Below are 21,918 nucleotides of genomic sequence, written 5' to 3'. Positions count from 1 at the left end.
TTTGCACCTGACACCACGTCAAGTTCCTTGTGTTGTAAAGTGACTTTTATTTCTCGGCAATAAAAACATTTCTGATTCTGAAGCTTGTTCTGTCATCAGGAGAGAAACAAAAACAAAGTGCTTATACTGTGTCATTATCTTGGGAATAACAAAAATAATAGAATAACAAAAGTATTTATTTTAAAAAATCTCTCTCTTGATAATATCTCTTTATCTCAGAATTTAAAATGTTTAACAAAAAAATATATATTTTTACTGCCCAAAATATCTTGTTATTGTTATTTTTCTCGTGATAATTTCTCAGAATAACAATAAATTAAAGCAGATATCAGCTTCACGGCCGTTTCGGCTAATGCTGCGTTCAAGGCAGGCTTTTGAAACCGTAAGTTACAGCTTCAAGTCACAACTACGACTTGGTAGCGTTCCAGGTAACCCGTAGCTCGTGTTTTTACCATCCTGTTGTCTGTGAAAGTTCCCTATAACGGCCACTCGTAACTTCCGACCCGTGAACTCGTACCAGATCGAACTGGTATGACTTCACAGGAAGGAAAAACACAAAGTACGAGTTTCTTTGAACGCACCATGAGTTAGCAGCCCCCGCCCTTGTCAGGCATCAATTGGTCCTCGTGCTACGTCACCACATTCACGCGCATCCCTTGGCTGCACACACAGCCCTTCATGCCGTTCTCTCTCCTCATTGGATAACACTTGTATCCCACAAGGAAAATTTTCTCCTCGGGTTACAGCAGAGCAGAGTGACGGAGAGACTCGTGTTTAGGCTGAAATACTTCATGTAAGTGATTGCTGACGGAAAATAGGACTATTTAGGACTTATATTAACAAAAACATTCCACTGATATCTGCTTTAAGTAAATGAGTTAATAATTATATTATATTATATTATATTATATTATATTATATTATACTGTATATTTACTTTATTTCACTATCATACTATTATTATTGATGTAAGTATCATATTATTAATTCATCATATGTATGTGAATGTAAGTTTGGGTGTCTGTGTGTATGAAATAAAAACCCAATTATTAAAAAAAGAAAAATAATGAATAATTATACAATAGGATAATTCTCTCATGATATCTCAGAATAACAAGGTAAATACATATTTGCAATGGCCCTCCATACAAACCAGCTATTCACTGTGGTTTTTATCAAACAGGCTGTAATGGTTTTTTAACAATACAATCTGGAAGTTGTGCGACACTGAACGATCAGCTTCATCATCATAAAGTTAATGAGGACGTTTTGGACGTTCACACCGTTGTTGCCTAGACAACCACCGACCGTAACGAGCTCCCCAGGTGAGATGGAAACGTCACGATGAGCTCATGAATATTCAGATGTTTTCACTGATGAGGTGAATCCAGGTGAGACACGTTATTATTGGAATTCCTGAACACCAATTAGCTCACAGCATGGGGCGGGGCCACGGGAGGAGAAGCTCCAGGTGTCTGAGGGGGGTGTGTGTGTGTGTGTGTGTGTTACATTTATTATGTGAGGTGTGAGTAATGCTAATGTTCACACACACACACACACACACACACACACACTTGTAAATCTATCTTTGTGAGGACTTGTCATTGACATAATGTATTCCCTAACCCAAATGCCTAACCTTAACCATCCAAAACAAATGCCTAAACTTAACCACTACTCTAAACCTAATTTAAACCTAAACTTAAAGCAGAAGTGAGTGATATGTTTGTGTTAATATAAGTCTTAAATAGTTATATCTTCCGACAGCAATCACTTACATAGAGTGTTTGGTCTGAAACACGGGTCTGTCAGTCCCTCTGCTCTGCTCTGAGCCGAGGAGAAAACATTTATCGTATCCTACAGTTTTTATCCAATGAGGAGAGAGAACGGCATGCAGGGCTGTGTGTGCATCCAAGGAACGCCGTGAATGTGGCGACGTAGGGACGAGGACTGTTATGGTGCGTTCAAGGCAACTCGTATTTTTCCGACCGTGAAGTGGTACCAGTTCGATCTGGTACGAGTTCACGGGTCAGAAGTTACGAGTGGCCGTTATAGTGACTTTCACCGGTAAAACAGGTCGGAGAAACACGAGTGGGTTGCCTGGAACGCTACAAAGTCGTAAGTTGTGACTTGAAGCTGTAATTTACGGTTTCAAAAGCCTACCTGGAACGCAGCATTAGCCAAAACAACCGGATCGCTTACTTCTGCTTTAACCATTACTCTAAACCTAATTTAAACCTAATTATAACCTAACGTCTTAACCCTCAAACCCTCATGATGTGATCAGAAAGGCCTGTCATCTCATGGTGTATTCTGTATGCTGTAACTATCTTTATTCTTTTCTATTCTTACCCTAACCTTAACCATCCAAAACAAATGCCTAAACTTAACCATTACTCCAAACCTCATTTAAACCTAATTATAACCTAACGTCTTAACCCTCAAACAGCCCTTGGAAAAAGTGAGGACCGGCCAAAATGTCCTCACTTCCCAAAAATGTCCTCAGTCTGTTGGTTAAAAACTCGTTCCGGTCCTCACAATGTAGCAACACACACACACACACACACACACACACACACACACACACACACACACACACACACACACACACACTCAGCTGTGCAGTCAGGTGCTGTCATGACGTCACAGTGACACCTGGTGGTCGTCGGGAGAACAGCAGCTCTGAGAGGATTTTTTAAAATAAGAGTTCACAACAACAAAAAAAGAACTACTGTACATTCAACTTTTGTGTTGGAGATGAATATAAAATAAAGACAGTGACTGAGAACTGGTCATGATGTGATCTATACAGCTCTGGAAAACATGAAGAGACCACTTCAACATGATCAGTTCCTCTGGTTTTACTATTCATAGCTACGTGTTTGAGTAAAATCAACACTTTTATTTCATTCTATAACCTACTGACAACATTTCTCCCAAATTGGAAATAAAAATATTGTCATGTAGAGCATTTATTTGCAGAAAATGGCACCTTTTGGTGTTTTCAGACCTTGTATAATGCAAAGAAAACAAGTTCATATTCATTTTAAAACAACACAACACTACTTTTTAAACTTAGGAAGAGTTTAGAAATCAAAATTGGTGGAATTATCCCAATTTTTTATCGCAGCAGTGTCTTTTTTATTTATTTATAATCTTCCTTCCTCATTAAATATGATTTGGTTCAGGTGATCAACTAAGTAGAGTGAGGTGCTTGTGTTGGAGTTCAATAGACACTGGAATCGACGGCTGCCACATGTAGAGAAGCTGGTTTATTAAGAATGTTTTGGAGTAGTGGTCTATTTTTTCTAGAGCTGTATTGTGTAGTGAGTTACAATGGAGAAGAATAAAACCAATAAAACTAACGCTGATCGTTGACTGGACTTTATTGAAATGATCTGAATGCATAAAAATATAGATAGATATCATGGTACTGTACATAAAAGAGATAGATATAATGCAAAAAACAAACAGCAACAAACAAGCAGAAACCAGACGAGGTGGATGTTTAAACTTTACATTTAATACATCCTGTGACTTTATTATTTATTTAAAAAATGTGCTGCATCATAAAACAACAACTGCTGCAGGAAGCAGAGTGAAATTACAGGACAGTTCAACATAGTCACATGTTCAGACCTTTATTGATACTGATCATTGATCATTGATTGATCAGCTACTGCAACTTAAAATAATTACATAAACACAAAGAACATGTTTGTTTCTGAGCTTCATAAACTGAGTCTTCAGCAGAAGAAACACACACACACACCAACACACACAGCACACTGTTCACACAGCAGCGATATAGAAATGTTTCATGTATCATATATATTGAATACGGTGACTTATATGGGTCAGTGACGTGATGCAACCCAGTGTCAAGTGGTGTAACCCGTATGTTTTCATAAAAATCTGACTATTTACAGGAAAAACAAATGTGGAAAAAATGCAACTCTGTGTTTAACAAATTTTACATAATTTGTCACATTATTTTAAAAAGCGGTGTTTTTAGGATATGTTCTGCTCCAATTTAAATACAGAAGAAATACAGCAAAACATCTATTTCAATTAAATGTTTTCAGTGTGTGTGTGTTTCAGCTGCTTCATGGACTGCAGCCTCAGCACAGAGGAGAAATGAGGAAACCGTTCACACACAGTTTTAAACAGCAGCAGCGGTTTGTTCATCACAGCTCGATCATCAACACAGAGAATAAAGAGAAACGTCTTTCAGATGTTGGTTGGTGATAAAACAATAAGTGGAACCAACACATTCATATGATATTTTCTGCTTTTCTGTGTCTAAACATGAAATTTAATAAAACATTGTTTGGTTTTCGAGTCCTTGAACACAACAAAGTTCATTTGTACCTGTTGTCTGAGGTGAACGATTAATAATTCAATGAAAAAATGAATCTGCAGATCAATCTATTAGACTACCAAGACTTTTTGATCTGTGCAACTATTATTATCTTAATTGATCAACTGAACAGTTATTTTCTTGATTCATCTTTTGAAACATCGGTGAAATGTGTCGGTAGTAGATTCCTGATACTGTTTTAGGAGTGGAATATCATAATAAACACTGTATTTACTGTCACACAAGAGAAAGTGAGTCTCACACAGATGGAGAACAGTCAGATAAGTCAAAAAAAGAAAAAATCCTCCTTGTTCTTGGAGTCGAATCTGAACTCACACAGACAATAAAACATGTTCAGAGAGAGAGAGACTGTAACTTCCTGTGATTATCTCCGATGTCAACCTTTACAACACTTACATTCATTATGTCTTCTTTTATAATGTTCAGCGTTGTTGTCTACTTCTTTTTTAACAGACACATGTTGACTTCTGCAGGGAAAACTGCGCTGTAGTTGAAACGTGTCAAGGTAACGTCAAAGAATTACGTGTGTCTGTTAAAAAAAGAAAGAAAGAAGTAGAAAACGCTGTGAACAAAACAAACCAAAACCTGCTTAAAAATCTGAGAATCTACAGGTTTTAAAGGGACATTGTGTAACTTCTCCTGTTATCTCTTCATGAAAATGGATTATTTCGTTCAAAAGTCTGTTTTTCATTAATCAGTAACGCAGTGAGGAGGAACGGAGCGTTACACTGATGCTGCATTCACCTGCAGTCGGGCGGACGGCCGTCGCTAACAAACCAGATGTCGTTTTAGTCACAGAAGTCCAGAGAAAGCCGGTAAAACAATACCACATCGCCATGACAACATATTGTCACGTGTATTGTTTTGCCTCGTGCTGACGGGCCACTTGTTTACATAGAGGCTTGTTTATGCCGTTACGTGCAGCGGCTGTCGTCCGTCTGCCATCTGCCCAATTTCAGGTGAATGCAGCATGAAAAATACGACTGAGTTGCTTGAGATATACAACCACAACACTAGATGGGAGTAATTCCTACACAATATAGGCTACCTTTAAAGTTTCTGTGTCAAAATGAACCTAACGACACTTGTGTGTGTGTGTGTGTGTGTGTGTGTGTGTGTGTGTGTGTGTGTGTGTGTGTGTGTGTGTGTGTGTGTGTGTGTGTGTGTGTGTGTGTGTGTACATTGTAAATGATCCGTGTGACCTGACTGAAGACAGTAAAGATCGTTGACGTCTTCAGCTTCAGTTAAAAACGCTCTCAGATGACACGACGACGAGTCTCCTGAGACCAACAAACCCACTGTAGCTTATTATTTATTTATTCACATCACATCACCACAGGGTTTCAGGTTGGTGTCGTCAGTCTACGGCGACTCAGGAGGGACAAGAAGCTCCTCCCATTAACCCCTTCTAGTCTGGGTCTGAACAACTAAACACAACTCTATGACGCCGACCTCATCGTTTAGACGTCTGTTTGATGTTTGAAATATTGGTTTTTGTTTTTGTTTTATCTCCTTATTGTTTGTGAGTCTTTATTATTGTCTACAGTCTCTTTGTTGGTTTTTTGTGTCTCTTGACGATGTTTTCAGTCTTTTTATTGCTGTTTTCAGTCTCTTTGTCATCGTTTTGTGTCTTTTAATGATGGTTTACAGTCTCATTGTTGGTTTTTTGTGTCTCTCTGTCATTGTATTGTGTCTTTTCATTATTGTGTGCAGTCTCTTTGTTGGTTTTTGTGTCTCTGGACGATGTTTTCAGTCTTATTATTGTCATTTTCAATCTCTTTGTCATCGTGTTGTGTCTTTTAATGATGGTTTACAGTCTCATTGTTGGTTTTTTGTGTGTCTAACAATGTTTTGTGTCTTTTTATTGTCATTTTGAGTCTCTTTGTCATAATTTTCAGTCTTTTTATTGGTGTTTTCAGTCTCTTTGTCATTGTTTTGTGTCTTTTAATTACTGTTTACAGTCTCTTTGTTGATTTTTTGTGTCTCTGGACAATGTTTTCAGTCTTTTTATTGTCGTTTTCAGTCTCTTTGTCATTGTTTTGTGTGTTTTTATTGTCGTTTTCAGTCTCTTTATCATTGTTTTGTGTCTTTTAATTATTGTTTTCAGTCGCATTGTTGGTTTTTTGTGTCTCTTGACGATGTTTTCAGTTTTTTCATTGTCGTTTTCAGTCTCTGTCATTGTTTTGTGTCTTTTTAATGTTGTTTTCAGTCTCTTTGTTGGTTTTTTGTGTCTCTCTGTCATTGTTTTGTGTCTTTATTGTCGTTTTCAGTCTCTTTGTCATTGTTTTGTGCTTCTTTATTGTTATTTATAGTCTCTTTGTTGGTTTTTTTGTGTCTCTAACAATGTTTTCAGTCTCTTTGTCATTGTTTTGTGTCTTTTAATTACTGTTTACGGTCTCATTGTTGGTTTTATGTGTCTCTAACAATGTTTTCAGTCTTTTTATTGTCGTTTTCAGTCTCTTTGTCATTGTTTTGTGTCCAGAAGCTGCACAATGTGTGTGTGTGTCTTGGTGGTGGATGAAATGTGTTTTGCTCAGTGACCTGAAACATCAAACTGAACTTGCCTTGGACCTTCAAATAAAAAAAACAAAAAAAAACAAAAACAAAGTGCACTACAGTTACAGTATCAGTCAGAGAAAAAGGACTACAGACTGAGCAGGAAACAGGAAACAGGAAACGGACCTGTGACTCCGCCCACTTCCTGTGGTCTCAGCTGATGATGAAGACTCTGGGCCCTTCCTCTCTCATCGGAGGAAGACTCTCTATCACCATGTTGTCCATCAGTCCGTATTTATCCTCTTTCTTATTATTCCTCTGCGCTTCCTCTCCTCTCCCATTGGCTGACATCTCCTCTGCAGGCTCCTCCCTCTCGACCGGCTGAGACAGCTGATTGGTCAACTGCCTCATCGTCATCTGCAGGAAGAGTTCATTAGTTACTTAGTTAGTTAGTTACTCTTTACTTAACACATTGAAAACAAACAGTAGGTGCGTTTACATGGACACAAATATTCGGAATAAAGGGCTGATCCGAATAAAAATGTGTCATGTAAACACGTCAATTGTAAGATTCTGATCGGATTCGGCACGATCCGAAAGAAATTCTGTTCGGATCGAGAGGGGTGGTTTATGCTGATCGTTAATCCGAACCGCGTCCATGTAAACACTTATTCCGATCGTTACTTCCTGTTTGGGGGTTATTGGGGTTATTATGGTCCTTTCCCACTAGCGCGACACAGCTGGACACGGTTCTACTCGGTTTTTATTTATTCATTATTTTTTTGCTTTTACACACTCTAGTGTGACGTCCGACAGGAATCAAACCCGCTAAATTTAAAAACACACTGGCAGCAGCGCACACTGATCTACTGAGACTTGTTATTCTGTCACCTGAGTAACGAGGTGGACGAGTGAGTTTGGAGCTGACGAGAGGAGAAAAAAAAGAGACCAAGTCCAAGTCGAGTACCGACCCGATATTGCCGTGTATCCCGCTTTCAGAGAAATTCCGTTTCTTTCCCCGCTCTCTGTCCGTTGTCTTCACTGTCTTCCACTGATGTAACCCCACAGATTTCCAGAGCGCACATGGCTACTTTATATGCACATGCTGTTTTGCATTGACCATATATGGTGTGTTCACACACCCGCACTTTACTTGGGACCAGTGTAATTTATCAATGACAGGAACAGTAGTAGGCTACACGTTGCTGAGTCTGCTTACGATGTACAATAGGAGTACAGCAACAGCTCTTAAAATCTGGTGCAGGTCCATTTTGAGTACTGAATGGGATATTGGTTTGTTTACAGTAGTACAGGAAATCTACAACTCTCCTTCTGCTGTTGTTTTAGGGAAAAAGACAGTTCTGCGCACGTCAAAATGCTGTTATTCTGAATAAAGCTTGGTGCATGTGTACGCACTGTAAACAGTGGATTTGGATTTTCCGATTCCTCAAATTTTTAATCTGATTAAGAAATGTTGTGCATGTAAACAGAGCTAGTGATTAATCTGGTTGATCGGACCTCCATCTCCTTGAAGAGGTGCAGCATGGCCACGCCCACCACGATGACCACGAAGGCGCCCACGGTGGTGACCACGTCCACCGTCGCCATGCCGCGCCACTCCTGGAAGAGGATGATGGAGGTGGAGAGGACCACGGAGGTGAAGAGGACGTAGTAGATGGGGTAGACCAGCAGCGTGTTGAAGCTGTCCAGAGACTTGTTCAGGTAGTTCACCTGCACACACACACACACACACACACACAAATGCATGAGTGACACTTCTCTTTCATTAGGGGTGGGAGAAAAAATCGATTCACATAAATATCGCAATATCTTTTTTGACGATTTTTAAATCGATTTTTTTTTTTTTTTTTTTTTTATTGTGCAATGTGCATTAGTTAGCCATTTTTTCATACAGAGAGTACAGGTTTTAAAAAGGGTTTAAGTTCACTTTATAATGGAGTATGTTAATTTAAAGGCTCCTACAGTATTTGTGTGCAGATAAATATTAAAAATGCTAAAACAAAAAATCGAGAGAATCGGCAATATCGTAGAATCGCAATTTAAATCGAATCGCCATCCAAAAAAATCGTAGAAGAATCGAATCGGGAGAAAAGCGTATCGTCCCAGCCCTGTCTTTCATGGTTGTACAGAAAACACCTGAACATCAAAGCTTACCTGGGTTACTATGGAGACGATGAGGGTGAACAGTAGGATCCAGGTGAGAGGATGAGCGAGCACCGAGATGTCATAAACCACTGGACAGAGAGAGACACAAACACAAGTTTACAACCATGTGAAACAACTCTGGACCGTTGTGATGTCACAACAGAGCATCACTAGGCTCCACCCACCTGGGGGCAAAGAGTTTCAGAATAAAAGCCTTAAAAGACTTGTGATGTGGTTTTGTTTTCAGCCTCCTCGGCTCCGTTTCAGAAAGCAGGTTTAGTTAAAACTCAGAGTTAGGAAACTCTGGGTTTTCGGTTTCACAAAGCCAGTTTATGTACTGTATATGTACGGTGATGTGAAGCATGTGTTTCAGGCTGTAAGAAACGTCACTGAAACATCTAATACAGTGGTTCTCAAACTATTTTACATCAAGGACCCCTAAACTGACACAAATTAGACCACACTGCAAAAACTCCAAATCTTACCAAGAATATTTGTCTTATTTCTAGTCAAAACAAATCTCATTCTACTTAAAATAAGACTCATCAGATTAAAAAGTAGCTTGTTTTTAGACACTTTTTACTTCTTTCAAGCAGATTTTCACTTAAAAAAATCTGATAGTGGAGCAAGTTTTTCTTTCTTAAGGGGCGTTCACACCGGACGCGATAGACGCGAATGGAGCGGCAACTCTACATTGAAAATCAATGTAAATGGCGCGATGACACGCGATGCAGGCGGAGGCGGCGCGAATGGAGCGTCTGGAGCGGCGCGAATAAAGTTGAAAATATTGAACTTTTCAGGCGGCATCGCGCCGTGACATCCAATCAGCGCCGAGTTCAAGCCGACGACGTCACTTCTCTGTACGGTTGTTTACACTCAGAACAACATGAAGGAGAAGCTAATTGTATATGAGCTGTGTGTGGGCACCGCTGCCGTCTTCTACACAGAGTGGACAAAAAAACACACACACACACACACACACACACACACACACACACACACACACACACACACACACACACACACACACACACACACAGTGAACCCAGACATGACGGTTTGCAGCAGGTACAGTGCAGCAACGGTGGTGATATCAGCCACGATCGACGTGGAAAGAGAGCAGGTTAAGACCGGTTTTCAAATTAACGGCGGAGCGTCTAGCACGAATGACGCGATGGACGCGAATGATCCAAAATGACCAAACGGTGCGAATGAAGCGTCTGGCGCGATTGTATTCGCGTCTATCGCGTCCGGTGTGAACGCCGCTTTATAACAAGCACAAAAAACTTGCTTTCACTGGCAGATTTTTCTACTCATTTCAAGTGAAAATTTTGATTGAAACAAGTGAAAATTATCTAAAAACAAGTTAATTTTTAGGTGATGAGTCTTAGTTTAAGTGGAAAGAGATTAGTTTCGTCTAGAAATGAGACATTTCGACAAGAAATAAGACAAATATTCTTGGAAAGATTTTGAGTTTTTGCAGTGCACGGACCCCCATTGGACAAAATTTTGAAAATAGAACAGAAATACACAAATATTTTTTCTGAGACTGAAGAACATTACTTTCATATACCCCTTTCCCACTGGCCAAAAAACCCGTTTAAACCCGCTAACAATCGGCTTTTGGTGGCAGTGGGAAAGGCGCACCGAGCCGCGTCGACCCGCGTCGACGCGGGTCAAACGACTCGGCAAGCGACGCGGGTTAAAATCGCCTTTAATCGGCTCGGCTCTGCTCGGCTTGCAGTGGGAACGCCAGACCCGCGTCAACCCGCTAATTTACGTGATGACACTGAACGTTACGTGACGCTACGTCATCGCGCCGGTAGCATCTCATATCACGTACCAAAACAAAGCTCTGCTCCGCTCTGCTCTCATCCGAGACTGGGATCAAAACATCAGAGAACACTGACCAAAAACGATAGAAAAAAAGAAAAGAAAAGAAGCGACCGTCTGTTTAACTGACGTGTTGTGTTGTCATGGCGACAGTCTGTTTAACTGACGTGTTGTGCCGCGGACGTCCGTCATCCGGCCGCAGCAGACTCTCTGTCCTCCGCGGTCCTGGTGCTCCAGGTCAGCCAGCCAGAGAGTCTGCCTCGGCGGACGGACACTCCGCGGCGGGCGGCTGTGGCACGACTGTGTGTGTCTGTGTGTGTCTGGATGAGAGCGGGGCGACTGGTTTATGCTCTGTCTGATCCCTCAGCGGGGGGTCAGACTCGGCTCATTTTGGTCAATGGGAAAGGGGCCAAATGCCGATTGTTAGCGGGTCGACCCGTGTTTAAAAAACCCGCGTCGACCCGCTAATTTTAGTGGGAAAACGGCTTTAGTCAATGTATACGTTCAAGTTAGGGCCAATGGCCAATGGCCCTAACTTGAAATTTCTGGAAAAAAGTGGTATAACCCCCCCCCCCAGAAAAAGGGTTAAAAAATTACTGGGAAAAAGTGGTAAAATTAAAAAAGAAAGTTGAAAAAAATTCTAGAAAAAGTGTTACAATTAAATAAATAAAAAAGTTGAAATATTCTAGAAAAAAGTGGTTAAAGTTTCAAGAAAAAGTTGGGGACCCCCTTCAACCCCCTCAATGACCCCTGAGGGGTTTGAAAACCATTGGCCCAATACACATCTGTAGTGTTGAATTCTTCAGAGAGCACTTACACAGAATAACAGGTGTCAGTCTATCAATTATCAGTGTAGTATGAACCGACTCAATTTGATGCATAGACCAACCTACACGCACAACATCATGTTATAATGGAGACAAACTTGAACTTGTCCAGTAAACACACATTTGGAGACTGTATGTGTAAATCATTGTTATTCTCATACCACATGTTGAAAGCAGGTTAAACAACACCATGACTGATTGTAATGAAATTAGAACCACACCTGTTTGAACTATATGTTTATATTTTATCTTTAGTCCCTGTTTGTTTTGTGCCTGTTGATCTGCACCTGCTCAAACACACAGAATAAATATTGATAAAGTGGAACACTCGAGATAAAACTTCAATTAATCCTCACGTCTTGTCTCGGTCAACACTAAAAGCTCACTTTCTTTTGCAGCTGCTACAGAATCAATTTTATTTTCATTTTTTGGGATATAGTATACAGTCATATTCTGCATCAGCATCATAAACATGAGAAGTAGGAGGGACAAGGCTTTTTTGGTCATGAAATACACAATCCAACAACTCCACAACGCTCTGGTGGACAAGTTGTGACCTGCACATTCACCACGCTATGAGATAATAACACAACGTTACCACACAGAGTTGTTTTAGAGGGAAATACAGAGACTGCTTGATGAAAAACTGTCCCTGAAGGCAACGTGCATCAGCGGTTTTGCATGAATTTCCCTCTAAAACAACTCTGTGTGGTAACGTTGTGTTATTATCTCATAGCGTGGTGAATGTGCAGCTCACAACTTGTCCACCAGAGCGTTGTGGAGTTGTTGGATTGTGTATCTGATGAGTTTGATGAGGGAAACCAAAGAAATCCCATAATGAGCCTCCGTAGCGTAGCTCTGAGCAGCTCACGGCTCTGCTCCGCCGTTCTAAAAACAGCTTGCACCGACAATTAAAGGTAACGAACCTACTGCTATGACTATAGGGGTTATGGCAATGGGCCAATTTGCCAAAATGTTGAACTATCCCTTTAACATTGTGGTTGTTTTCTATAAATAAAGTTAAGTTTGTGAGCTGCAGGAACTGGAACAGGAATCACACATTTTTCATTTTCATGTTTTCAAAAGTGTAAATCTAAGTGTGTGTGTGTGTGTGTGTGTGTGTGTGTGTGTGTGTGTGTGTGTGTGTGTGTGTGTGTGTGCGTGGTCACCGGTGTTAATGACGATGGCGAGGCCCTTCACGGAGGACACGGTGAAGGCGCCGAGCAGCGAGCAGATGCCGATGTAGATCAGGATGTTGGAGCGACCGAACCGAGGAGAGAAGTAGAGGACGAGCACCACGCACAGCAGCAACACACACGACGCGTACACTAAAAAACCTGACACACACACACACACACACACACACACGCACATAGACACACACACAGACACAGACACACACACACACACACACACACATACACACACAGGGGGTCATCATATTGCAGGTCGACACCGACACTGTGTCGATCAGGTTTCTGGCAAAGAGACAGATTGATGCCAGCAGCACAAAAAGGTGTGATTGACAGATACACACACACAGGGCCTGTCCCATTTCTCCACACTTGGCTCAGTGTGCTTGGTTATGCACACATAGGGTTGCAAAGGGGTGGAAAATTTCCAGTAAATTTCCGGTAAATTTCCAGAAACTTTCCATAGGAAGTTAAACTGGGGAATATAGGAAATATTCCAAATTGGAAACTTTCCATGGGAATTATGGGAATTTATAGGAATTATTGGGAATTTATGGGAATTAACTGGAAATTGGGGGTAATTTAAACAAGTTGTATCATATCCAAACATAAATGTAATTTTTTTTTGTCATAAGCAAACATCCGTGCAAAATAATAACATTTAAAAAACATGACATTTCAACAGATTTATTTGTGAGTAGAACTTTATCAAGTTTTAATTCTTTATGAACAATCAATTATTTTACTGAACAACAAAAACATGAATGTTGACTAAAATATTACTATATATAGCCTATATATATATATATATATATTACTACGATGGTATCTGATCATCTGCGAACCTGCGAAGACTTTCATTCTTGATCAATGAAAACATTCTTGCCAAGTGTTTTCGCTTTTGTCCGTCTTGCGCCGGTCCAAGAATTTCACCGTGCGCGTGGAGGCTCATGGGAAATACAGTGAAAACACTTCACTGTCCATAGATATTCAAGTGTACTTGCATTAAATCTGGTTGTTTTAGTATGCTACAATATATTTTTCACAACTATATTTAAGTTTCCTGTTTAGGGCCAACCTTCAATTTTGTAAATTTCTGATTTATTCCCATTTATTCCCTTTTATTCCCATATATTCCTGTTTATTCCCATATATTCCCATTAATTCCCATGGAAAGTTTCCAACTTTGAAAATTCCCAGAATTTTACAACCCTATGCACACACTTTGGTGACGTTTTGCCGGCGGAACGTAAATTTGCATATAGTTGCAGCATGGATTAAGTGGCCAAGCGTGTGGGGGGATATTTAAAAGCAATCGGGACACACTTGACAAGTGCAGCCTGTGCCGTTGCGCACACTAACACAACTACCACACACACACAGCAACAGTTTATAAACAGTGCTGCTGGAACAGTCTCATCTGCTCCTAAAGTGTCTCTATGCGCAAGATTCAAATCATAAATGTGTAAGCCCAACTCCGTAAGTAAATAAAACAAACAAGAAAAACGAAAAAATAAAAACATGAACAGAGCATGATGAATATAAAATATGATATTAAAAAGTCATAATTATGAGATAGAAAGTTAATTTCATTTTATTGAGGTCAAAGTCAAAGTCAAGATTAATTCAATCTCATTTCCTACACGTGGCTTGTGGCTCTGGGTGACGGCGGACTTCACCGTGGTGCATTGTGGGATTTATACTTGGCCAAATACCGCTCGGATGCGGTCTTACCTTCAGTGTGGGTAAAGTGCAAATCAACACGCTGCACTTTCTGTCGTTGGAGAAACGGGACACACTGAACACTGACACTAAGAACATGAATGCGCACGCCAAGTGCCCAAGTGTGTAAGTGTGATCGAGTGTGTATATTGGGACAGGCACACAGACACACACTCACTCACCTGGCTCCAGCAGCTTATTGGTCATCTCCTGCAGTGATGTCACTTCCTGTTCCTCTGGCGCGTGGATGACCAGCAGGATGCTTCCCAGCACACACAGCAGACAGCCGAGCTTCCCCACGATGTTCAACACCTCGCCCAGCAGGTAGGAGGACAGGACCGCACTGTGACACACACACAGAGACACACACACACACACACACACACACACACACACACACACACACACACACACACACACACACACACACACACACACACACACGTTTAACCAGCTGTGTGTGTTGACGTAGATGAACGGAGGTGAGAGGAGAACTACGGCTACCTGATGAGGACACTCAGAGCGCCGAGCGGAGTCACCAGCGTCGCCGGAGCAAACATGTAGGCCACGAAGTTACACACCTCTCCTGCCCCCACTGCAGAGACACACACACACACACACACATAAATATAAATATATATATATAAAATGATTTTTTTTTTTTTTAAATGTGCAATTTCAACAATATTATGCCTCTTCTGTCTTCTATGTCAGTGGTTCAAGAGGGTCCCCAACTTTTTCTCGAAATTTTACCACTTTTTTTCAAGAATTTTTAAATATTATTTTGAGAAATTGTACCATTTTTTTGTTGTCATTTTTTTTTTTTTTTTTAGAAATTGTTTCTCTTTTTCTAGAATTCTTACTTTTTTTTATCTTATTTATCAGCTTTTTCTAGAATTTCTAAGCTTTTTTGTATAAATTTCACCAGTTTTTCTTTTTAGTTTGTTAAAAAAAAATTTAAGATACATTTTTACCTTTTTTTCTAGAATTTTTTTAACTTTATTTTTTAAAAATGTTAACACTTTTTCCAGAAATTTCACTCAAAGTTTTCCCCAAAATTCACGGCCCTAATTTGAATGTACATTTACTAAGAAAGTAACGTTATTGAGTCTCAGAACAAATATTTGTGTATTTCTGGTGTTTGTTTCAAAATGTTGTCCAATGGGGGTCTGTGGTCTAATTTGTGTCAATTTAGGGTCCTTGATGTAAAGAAGTTTCAGAACCACTGTTCTATGTAATTTTCACACTTGGTAGATTCATCCTGAGGGCTGATTGGACCCCATCGGGCCAGTTTTGCAGGCTGCATGTTTTTCACCCCTGATCTATCTCCTTCATCTAGTTTCATGTAGCCTAATGTTGCTACTATTAGAGTGAGAATGAATGTTTAACTTCACTGTTGTCATTGTTTTTATGTAGGCTATGATGTAATGTACAACTAAACTAAACTAAACTAAACTAAACATGGTCACTGTTTTCTTTTCCACTTTCACTGGAGCTATGCTAAAATAACCTACAATAATTACACCGTGAATATATTAACTGTAAAAATAACTGATTCTTACTGGTTAACAGGCCTCCCCACCACAGGCAGTCCTTCAGGTAGCCATGACCTCCATCACCTACACACACACACAAAGGAAATATAATTACAAAGGAAAAATAAAATACGAAGAGGAACAATGCCTAAGAATAAGACAGAGATATAATAAAATATATCCCACAATGTCTAAAAGAATAAAAATATACAAAAGCAACGGCCAAAACATGATTAAATAAGAGGTTTATGGTTGTATTATTGCACATAGGTGATATATTGTTATATTTACAGGCGGCTACATTAGTATTTGTCCATGCATTAGAGTGATGCCAAGAAAATAATCAGTAAAAACCACAGATATATTCAGGGAGGAGTGAGCTCACCTGCCCTGGTGTGACCGGTGTTGGCCAATCGGAGCAGAGCTTTCTTCTTCAGGATGACGCTGCCACCAATCAGGAAGGCCGAGAGCAGAGCCAAAGTCAGCCCGAGCCACAGGTTGTACGAGCTGTTCACACCTGTACACAGACAAATTATAATAGATTTTATTATTATGCACAGACTTGTAACAAAAAATTAAACAAAAAAGATATAAAAAGGCCCAAATTATTGCAAAATTAAACCGTAGCTTTATTATTTGTGTTGTAAGAAGTCTGTAAAAGCTTCTCCTTCCTTGACTGAATAAATCTGATAACTGGTGAGTTCCCCCGGTGTCACTTTCACATCCGTCTTTACATAATAACTCTGCTGATGTTATCACAGACACTGACACGCAATATTCATTTTATAATAATAAACTTGATGATTTAATCCACCTGACCTGAGTCTGAGTGGGAACTGGAAACAGAATCCGTCACTCAAACCTCATTGTTTCATTTAAAAAACTGAAGCTGCTGCAGCAAAACATAAAACAATGTTCCTCTTCTCTGTGACCGAGGAAGTGTCGGACACGGACCTGAACCAAACACTATAAAGGTAGATGTTTGTTGTGTTAAAGCTCCTTCAGAATAAAGGTAGATGTTTGTGTTAAAGTGTGTGTCTTGCCTCACTCCAGAGTCCATGACCAGCAGATAGACACCATCCTTTCGACTGTGCGTGCAGTAACAAGGGAGATAGAGCCGTATCGCCCGTAATTAGCTTAGCTCAAACACTGGAAGTGTATGGGTAGTGTTAGCCTGCCTCCACCTAAAGTCATCACAGAAACTCTTCAGCAACTCTAAACGGAAACCGGCGGGCCGATCTTCGTCTCAGAGCTGACAAAACTCTCCGGTAAGGCATCTTGAGCGGTCAAATGCCGGTAACGGGACGAGATCGGTCAAAACGGAGGGTTCAAGCAAAGGCGGTTTATTTTGGTTCAAGCTAGCTACATCGAGGGTAGCTTAGCTTCCTGTTTCAAAGTAAAAGCACAAATTCTATCGTCATGGTTTTCTGTATGTAAAGGGCAACGGGTGTTTTATTTTGTGAAAGTAACCGGAAGTGCGTTGGTCACAACGGCTAGCTTGAGTAGCGCCGAATTCGTCCGAACCAAATTGTAAACAGCTGGTATTTAGACAAATTACCGACACACTGCTGATCTAAACGGCTACTTTCTCCCCTAAACATGTTTGAAATGTGGATAAAGTGATATATTTACAGAGTTTAGAGCTAAAATGAAATCAGCTTCTGACTGCTGATTTGGGCTCGGGTAGGAGGCAGGCTAACACTACCCATACACTTCCAGTGTTTGAGCTAAGCTAATTAGTGACTTTAGGTGGAGGCAGGCTAACACTACCCATACACTTCCAGTGTTTGAGCTAAGCTAATTAGTGACTTTAGGTGGAGGCAGGCTAACACTACCTATACACTTCCAGTGTTTGAGCTAAGCTAATTACGGGCGATACGGCTCTATCACCATGGTTACTGCACGCACAGTGGAAAGGATGGTGTCTATCTGCTGGTCATGGACTCGGGAGTGAGGCAAGACACAGAAAAAAAAATGTTGGCGTATCCCAAAAATAGCTCCTTTATATCATTAACAGTAAAATCGCCATTAACATTTGCAAGTGAGTGAGTCACCGTTTGACCGTGTGTGTGCGTGTGTGCGTGCGTGTGTGCGTGTGTGTGTGCATACCTGTTGTGTGTGTGCTGCTGTTGTTGTTCAGGTGTGTGTGCAGCAGTGTTTGATCTCCAGTGACCACACACACAGTCGACTGGGAGCCGCACCACAGCCGCACCGCTGACCCTGCACACACACACAGACACACACACACATTTATAACACATTGTACATTTGTAATTCACTCCATTAACAGATAAACTATCACACACACACACACACACACATACACACATTTAGTTCCCTGGCTACATCCCATCATTTGTTTGCTCAGACTGAAACCATGCAGCTGCAGGTTTGATTTGTGTTGAATGTTTCCTGGTTGTGCGACGACACTGGTTTGACCAGTGCTCAGGATTATTTGCAGTGTCAACAGCGGCGCCGCCTCAATGTACACAGGGTTAGTGCTGCCGTAACTCTGACGCTGCACTTTGGAGGATTCAGACCAAACTGCAGAGAGAGTTCATGTTTCTGTCCATCATGCACAAAAAAATGTTAAAAAATGAAAAACTAAGACAGTTAAAACTGAATTTCACTGAGTTTCCAGGAAATATTGACATAATTTCATTCTTAAAACAGCTTTTTTCAAGCATCAGACTGCTGTGAAAATGTGAAATTATATTAGATTTAACAAATGTGAATAAAGAATATCGTTATTATGAATAATTCAAGGATGTTAGAATATTCATAAGGGGCTTTTCCATCAGTCTCGTCTGTATTTTCTGCAGAAATAACCTTTATATAGGTGAATTTACTGTATGTTAAATACTGATGGATCAGCGTTAACATCTAATCACATCTCCCCCAACAAAACTTCAGTTTAAAGTAGTTGAGCTCTGAACATTAAAACGACAACTTCATGTAGCTAAATATGTTGTTTTCAGTTGCAAGTTAACAAACTCTTTTTAATTCCAACTACAGTAGCCTACATAATGATAATGCAAACAAACAGCACTGACCTGGGATCAGTAAATTAGCTGCGGGCTACAACGGAAACCTGTGTTTAACCTACATTTTATGTAAATATTGAAAATGAGCAGAATGACCCGTCTGCAGCTCATTATAGTTTCAAAGTTTTCACTACTTTTCATTTTTATTTCGTTTTTCAGTTTGTTTTTTATTTTCAGTTTGGTTTACAAGTGATTAAGCAGTTTTAGTTCAGTTTTTATTCAGTTTTTCAGGAGGAAAGTCTTGATTTGAAGACGTTTCTCTGTGAGAGCTCCAGAGATGAATGAACTTTCACATTTGTGGGATTTTCACTCTTTTAGTTGAATAACACACTTATTCCCATCAGTCCTCACGACCACAGATCTAGGCTACATTTACCTGAATCTAACTCAAAATAGACCCATATATATTTGAGCTTTTAGCATTTTTTTCTTCCTGCAGCTTGAACCATTTCTACAAAAAAGAAATATCTGCAATTCAGTTTAGATTTAGTTAGTGTTGCATTGTTCATTGTAGTTTGTTTTTTTAAATTTAGTTTTCAGTTCTTATTTTTTTTTAAAAAAATTCGTTTCTATTTTTATTTCAGTGAACTACATTATTTTTTCACAGTTTTAGTTTGAGCTTATAGGTTTAGTTATAGTGAACTAATGTTTGTAAATGTAATTATGACTGACTCACTGTGATACTGAAGGGAATTTAAAAACAATACAAAAATATTTCTGAATGAAGTTCTCAACTGATGAGGACATAGTGATTTATGAGCAGGTTTTCAGAAGTTTTTCCTCTGTGCACAGTGAAGGTGATGACAACTTTGTGAAGTGTAATAAATGCTGAATATAAATATATTTATAGTCTCTCCTGTGTGTGAGTGAGTTTGACTGAGATGAAGTTAAAGTCAAAGCTTTAAAACTGTGGTTCGACCAGTGAAACTAAAATGGTTCCTGTCAGTAGCTACTGTACTAACATCCATATCTGACCTCCTGCACTGTTTACACATCATGTTCACCTGGTTAACTGTCTTTCTAATTGATAAATAAACCAAAGACGCTTCATAAACCAACGCTGCAATGTTGCATTCAAAGAAACTACGTTAAAAGTGACAACATCTGACGGAGGATTGTGATTTATTATGATGATTTAGGCTGCGTATCACAGCTCTGAATGGAAGAATTCTTTCTTTTTTTCCCTCCCCCCATGATGTTTTTAGTTGTTTTCCCTCCCAAGTTTGTGTGTTTTAGAAAAAGGACAGACAGAAACAGAGAGAGAGATGAGGTCATGAAGGAGGTTTCTTCCTCACCGTTGCTCCTGCACGTCTCGTTGCCCAGGTGAACGTCTCTCATCGCAACGACGGGAAGTCTCTCGGTCCAAACACAGAAAGAAATCCTCCTCCGCAGGTAAAGAAAATAAAATAAAGGCCTGTATTAGTATTAGTATTAGCAGCCTTTTATTTCCTATATTTAAAACCTCTACCTCTCTAACTAGCAGCTGAGCGGCGGTGGAGACATTGAACCGAGCCTCCGCCGCCTGTCCGAGCCCCAGCTGAGTGTTTCTACCTGTAGGAGTGAAGCAGCAGGTAAACAAAGCGACACCTGACCCCCCCTCAGCCCCTCCCTATAGCCCCGCCCCTCCCCACAACAGGTGAGTCATCATCATCATCATCATCATCATCACCGGTGGAAACTGAGAGGGAGAAAAAAATATCCTGCACTAATGACTGAGCACTGGAGCCAAACAGTGTGAACTATGAGACTGAGACAAGTTAATTTCATCAAATCAACTCCTGAGATTAAACCTGTGACGTCAGACGGTGCTGCGCTGCAGGAGCGTGACGTCACCACCAGGGGTCGGTGTGGTGCAGCTGGTCAGGTGAGATAGATAGATAGATAGATAGATAGATAGATAGATAGATAGATAGATAGATAGATAGATAGATAGATAGATAGATAGATAGATAGATAGATAGATAGATAGATAGATAGATAGATAGATAGATAGATAGATAGATAGATAGATAGAACGATAGATAGATAGATAGATAGATAGATAGATAGATAGAGAGAGAGAGAGAGAGAGAGAGATAGATAGATAGATAGATAGATAGATAGATAGATAGATAGATAGATAGATAGATAGATAGATAGATAGATAGATAGATAGATAGTTAGATAGATAGATAGATAGATAGATAGATAGATAGATAGATAGATAGATAGATAGATAGATAGATAGATAGATAGATACTTTATTCATCCCGAAGGAAATTCATCTGTCTGCTGTTCCATACACTTTTTGCAAGTTTGCAATTTTTTTTGCACGTTTTCATTCAGATTATGAATATTTCTGCCCATTTTCTAACAGAGAGCCTCCATTCTCCCTGGAACAAGTTACAAGTCATTTATATGCCCTGTCCTGCCCTGGTTTTATTGCATACTGACTGCTAAGCACTCTGTGTACAGATACTATGAAGGGTGCTATATAAAATAAAATTTGACTTACATAGGCTAGTACTCTGCTGCTTCATGCCAAACAGACTTGGGAAAAAACTGCCTTTTCTGTAGCTGCTGCGCAATCCTGGAACTCATTGCAAAACACTTTGAAGTTGGCTTTTCTACCTTCCCTTAACTACAAATTTAAGCACCTTGTTGCCCAGCAGTATGAAACGACATGTTCTTGCTTTGGCTGATTAATTGTAAATTGTTCTGCTTGTTTTTTGTGATTTCTGT

General features: G+C 39.9%; 1 protein-coding gene across 1 annotated transcript; it reads right to left on the bottom strand.

Moving 5' to 3' along the window:
* Positions 1–7,090: 7,090 nt before the first annotated feature.
* On the bottom strand, positions 7,091–20,535 carry nipal4 (NIPA like domain containing 4; the record flags this gene model as incomplete). Its single annotated transcript, XM_083986600.1, has 10 exons — positions 7,091–7,294; positions 8,396–8,608; positions 9,053–9,132; positions 12,873–13,040; positions 14,801–14,961; positions 15,123–15,213; positions 16,181–16,237; positions 16,539–16,670; positions 18,263–18,373; positions 20,493–20,535. The coding sequence occupies 10 exons, from the start codon at positions 20,533–20,535 to the stop codon at positions 7,091–7,093; spliced, it is 1,260 nt and encodes a 419-aa protein (XP_083842726.1).
* Between the last annotated feature and the right edge of the window lie 1,383 nt (positions 20,536–21,918).

The sequence above is a fragment of the Trachurus trachurus genome (genome assembly GCF_905171665.1).
Source record: "Trachurus trachurus genome assembly, chromosome: 14".
Taxonomy (NCBI): Eukaryota; Metazoa; Chordata; class Actinopteri; order Carangiformes; family Carangidae; genus Trachurus; species Trachurus trachurus.
The sequence above is the reverse complement of the archived record's forward strand: the minus strand, read 5'-3'. Positions and strand labels throughout refer to the sequence as shown.